Source organism: Lepisma saccharinum, chromosome 13 (genome assembly GCF_977018435.1).
Source record: "Lepisma saccharinum chromosome 13, izLepSacc3.1, whole genome shotgun sequence".
NCBI classification, from domain to species: Eukaryota; Metazoa; Arthropoda; class Insecta; order Zygentoma; family Lepismatidae; genus Lepisma; species Lepisma saccharinum.
The window spans coordinates 36,695,646-36,700,737 of NC_139241.1; the positions used below are offsets into that span (position 1 = coordinate 36,695,646).

Consider the following 5,092-nt stretch of genomic DNA (forward strand, 5'->3'; position numbering starts at 1 on the left):
TCACATCTGCTTCTCAGAAAGAATCTGCAACAATAAGAATACACATTGTTAGTGTTATTTTCGAGTATTCTTTGTATAATATTTTCAAAAATAATGTAAAACGCTTAAACTTTGTTTGCATGGCAGTTAAAAACAACTTGAAATAAAGAATAGTACACAAAAAAGATACTTACCAAGCCGCAACCACTAGGACCAGCCACGATGCATCGGAACGGTTGTTTCCATTGGAGAACCATCGCAACGACTGTGTCTTTCACCGCATTTCCACTGTTTTTTCTATTCCTCCTCCTCATCCTCCTGGACGCTACGGTAGCCGTATGGTAGGGTGTCCAACGTGGAATCTCTTATCCGTCGTATTGTATTCACCACCTGATATGTTTTTTCCTGAGGTTCTGTCACTAGCACGAAACGTCGTTTTCTCGCAATCCGTCTGGGGTATTGGATGACCTTCTTCTTTTTGTCGTTCATGTGCAGCACAAAATCTTTCACCACATCAAAGTTCAATTTCGAACTCGCGGCGTGGTCCAACGTGATACCCTTCATTTTTACCACGTGGAACTCCTTTCCCTTTGTTGGGGACCACACCTCCAGAGCGTAATTCTTCGGACCGCCGGACACAAACTCCCTAATGTAGGCACCATCGCCGAATTCCGACATTTCGTGCGTCAAATCTCCCAGGTGGTCGCCCAACCGTAGTTTCCCGCGTGATCGTCTGGTCTCGCGAAATATCACGCTGTCCGTGTCGCAGTACAATATATCCTCCCCCACAGCGTCCAACAGTTTGTACAGACGGATCCTGGCGAAGGTTGTCGTGTACGCACCTATTGCGACGTTTACTTTGCTGTTTTGAGGTGCACACTCGTTCAGGTAGTCCCAACTAACAATCACCGTGTCATCGTTGACAAACAACACCTGCTTCACGTTGACACCGGGTTCCGTCAACTTTTCAAAGAGATCCCGGGGTTCTCGTATGATCGACGTCTGTGGTTTGTTACTGTTCTGCGCAAATTTACCCCAAAGCGAGTTCAGGCACAACTTTGCAACAGCACGCAGTCCTGGATTCTTGTCGATACGCTCCTTACGTAATTCGATCCCTTCGTGCTCTTTGTAGGTACCAATATACTCCTCCTTCTTCTCATCGTCCGTGCACCACGCTGGCCAACCACTACTCTCCTGTTTGATTTGCAGAAACGTGTTCACGTACTGAGCGAACAAACCCCCTTCACCTGTCGTCGGGTCGTAGACGCTCACCTTGTACCTCCACACTTCGTACATATCCTGAATCTTGTAGCCCTTCTCGACGGCGAGGCGAACTTCATCCAGCACCCACGTTCCCGTGATTGCTCTCTCCGCATCCGTGTGGTCGCACTCTCCTTCTTGTCGGAGCCCCGTTGCGCAACTCCAACACAACGGAAACAACAGTTTCCCTCCCGTCTTCATAGGCAGCACTGGAATGTATAGGTTTCGCGGCGGAAGCACTCGGAGTTTGGCTATGCCGTCCATTTCCAATACCTCCTTCGGTGTCGGTGCTAATGCACCGAACAGAACCTCTGGGTGTCCCACGGGTGCCTTGGCGAACTTATTGACGGTCGGGTACAGCGATGTGATGTCGTAGTAGCGTATTTTCTCCTCCTCCTCCTCGCCGGCGCCAACCACTCCTCGCATTTTAAACACCTCCACCCTACCTCCATACAACGCATCCCTCGCCACCAGCGGAGAACTCCGAAAAAACGGATGTTCTTCCAGTTCGCGGCTGAGGTCGGGTCGGTCCCGCAGTATCCCGCGGAACGTGCACTCCCACATTTCCACCACAGTATAGCCCAATAGGCGAAAGTTCGATGTCACCCTCTGCGTTCGCTCGTATCGAGCACCCATCGTATCCGTCGGGTCGGATTGGATATTCTTCGACACGGGTCTCGATCGTTCCTTATAGCAGGATGGGCAGCCGTGAAAATAGCACCCGTGGAACTGGTAGATGGTCCTTGTGGTTTTGTCGTACCCATCCACAGCGATGCCATTCACTTCCACGTGCTCCCTTTCTTTACCGGCATACTCCAACTCTACATTCTCCGACTTCTCCAGATGCAGCAACCACTTCAGCGCGATCTTGCTCTGATTACTCACATTGCGGTAGCCGTCACGTGGAATCACGCCTATGGTGTTGTCCGAGAGGAAATGTCTTCGGTACGCCAGGGAGCATGCCGACGCTATGGTGAAACAGTCCTGTAGAATGTCCACATTGGCGATGTCCAGGAAATACCGACGCAATTTGAGCACTCCTCTTCGAAGTACTGTGACGTCCTGAATGCAATACTTGCGACACTCGTTGGCGTTATCGTACAACACACACTCCTTCGATGCTTGGTTGTACCACTTGTAGAATTTCTGGCGGTGTTGAGGCGACATGTGGTCCGGATCGAAGAACCGGTCGTTGGGGAAGGGACCCTTGTAGTCGCGATTTCCTTTGGTGTTGAACAGATGCGGATAGAATCCCTTTGTCTCCTCCAAATCGAATGTCTTTGAGAAACTCGACAGGGGCATCTGTAAGTAGTTCAAAGAATCCAGGAAATGCAACTTCTTCCCCACGCTCATAAACAGGATTTTCGTACCGTCCATGATCACCTCGGGAGCTTCCACATCCCTCTTCAGCAAATCGGACAACACAAACATACCGTCGTAGGCTCGGAAATTGTGGGCCACCAACACAATCCTCTTGAAGTAGGGTCGCTCCACGAACACATAGTCCATAAACTGTCGCACAGGATCCTCTCCCTCGAAGCAGTGCTGGCGAATACCGCACTGTAAGCAATCTTTCATCATATCTGTGTCCTCGATGCATACACTGCACACTTGCTGCACCACACACAAGCATGGTTCGTGTACATATGTCGAAGGTCGACCGACATAGGGTGTGCACTGCGTGGCTTCGAAATCATAAAACATAAACAGGTATCTCTTGCAGCTGATCTCCTCACCACCTCCATTGTCCCTCTGCATGTAGCACAGATGGTTCATCTCGCGTTGTGATTTGCACGTCTTGCAATACCTGTAGCCGCAACGATGCTTTGCACTCTCCGGATGGGTGGCGTCCAACAATTGGTAACATCCCGTGCAGCTTCGTATCTGCGTGCACACCGTGCCCCCGCCGTAGCGAGTGCTTAGGTGGTTGTTGTAGCACACATCGCTGTTGAACATCCTGTTGCATCGTTCGCAATGTACCACATCTTCCTTCTCGCACACGGGCGACGTGTGACACAGATGACACATTTTTGCACACGTGCCGCAAGTTTCGGGAAAAAGCGTAACACCGTTCGCAGAAATAAGGAATCGAGAACGCAGCCACTGGATTCACAATGACGTCATAGTGGTTGTCTCTCTGATTCAGCAACAGGTATATCGACTTCTTTGCCTGGGGTACCTCCTGGGCGAACAAGACCTCCGGCTTCTCCAGATCGCTGAACACAAAGATTTTGTACTTACTTCCGAAATAACGCTGGAACGCAGCCAATTCGGCGAGACCTCCCCCCGTCGACTCCAGTGATACCCCGGCCTTTCCACACAACTCCATCGCCGACGACGTCAACACTCTGCGACCACGTACAAATGCTTTGTGGTATTTCCGGAAATACTCAGGATCTGACTCTTTGTCCGCATACATCCGACCGATCACCAGGGCTTTGGCCAGACATATCTTCTCACCTCTGATCTCGCTCTTCACTGTCACCACACTTTTTTCACTTTTGCGTATCTCTTGTGCGCTACAAGACCGCGCGAGTTCAGTTTTTGTCTGTAACCGACAGGCATGCCAATCACGGACACACGCAGCTGTAGAAGGTCCGTCGACAAAAACGTGGCGTTCGATTGCAACACCCTGGCGACCACATTCCATAACATATCGGCACCCAGTTGGTCGATCCTCCGTAACGACAAACCAATCGGTCGAACCGACTCGTCAGACTTGTTCTCCAGCACCACGCCCACTTTGTCCGATGGTTTGTGTCGATTCACGATGTGGTTCAGCACAGCGTCCAACCCCTCGTGCACCCAACTCATGACATCTCGTCCGGCGACCTGAAGGTAAAGGTCGTCGTAGTGCACGTAGCGTTATACTTTTTCACTCGACGAACATCCATTTCTTTGATGTCCACATACTTCGTGTGGGGTGCCATTTCCCGTCCTTCTTCTTCTTCTTCTTCGTCGCTGTCGTCCTCTTCTATAAGAAAATCGCAGTCGCCGCCGGTGTTGTCATCCCTCCTACTGGACGACGTTCCCGCTCCCTCCTGGTTTCCGTCCAAACTACGCACTTCGGACATCAAACGTTCCAGCAAATCAAGACGCCGACATGGTTCGCCACGACCCATCATTCGGATAATCTCCTGTAGAATCATCCTCTTCCTCTCCGATCCTCCACCTTCTCCCCTTTCATATTGGTCCAACAGAATATCGCAGGCGCTCACGTATATCTCACCCGATTTCAACAACACCATAGTGTACTGGTTGACCTGTAGTCCTCCCTACCGCAAAAGATGATCACACCGATCGACGGTCCCTTATATTCTACCCAAACTCCAGGGATCCCGCGCGCATGCGCATCTACAGCTGCAGAGAAAATCATTCGATCCGCGCATCCAGCCACAGAGCAAAAAAAAATTCGATCCGCGCAGCTGGCCAGATGCCAACAACTGAGCAAAAAATTCGATCCTCGCAGATGGCCAGGTGCCAACACACACACACAAACATTGTACATCAACTGCTCCACTTACCTTGTCCATGCAGCCACTCGTTCTGCGCGATGCACGTCACCAGCTCCCTCATCAGCGATGGCAACTCAACCAATCGAAGCAAAGTCTCGTAAAACATAAACTCCACTCCCGTCGTATGGCCGTCGTCGTCTCCGCCGGAACCGCCGTCGACTAATCTACGGTGGTCGCGAGTAAAGTGTGCAAACATATGATACATATTTTCCGGCTGTCGGCGTAGCTAACCCACCTTCGTATCTTTTTCCGCACGCAAACATTACAGTCACCATCTACACCACGTCCGCCGCAGACACTATTATGCTCCCTAACACACGGATGAGCCTCGCCGTCTG

At 50.9% G+C, this 5,092-nt stretch overlaps 1 protein-coding gene across 1 annotated transcript; it reads right to left on the reverse strand.

Moving 5' to 3' along the window:
* Nucleotides 1-276: 276 nt before the first annotated feature.
* LOC145996750 (uncharacterized) lies at nucleotides 277-3,267 on the reverse strand. The gene has a single exon (XM_083133277.1). It carries the CDS (start codon nucleotides 3,265-3,267, stop codon nucleotides 277-279), a length of 2,991 nt encoding a protein of 996 aa, XP_082989403.1.
* Nucleotides 3,268-5,092: the final 1,825 nt, after the last annotated feature.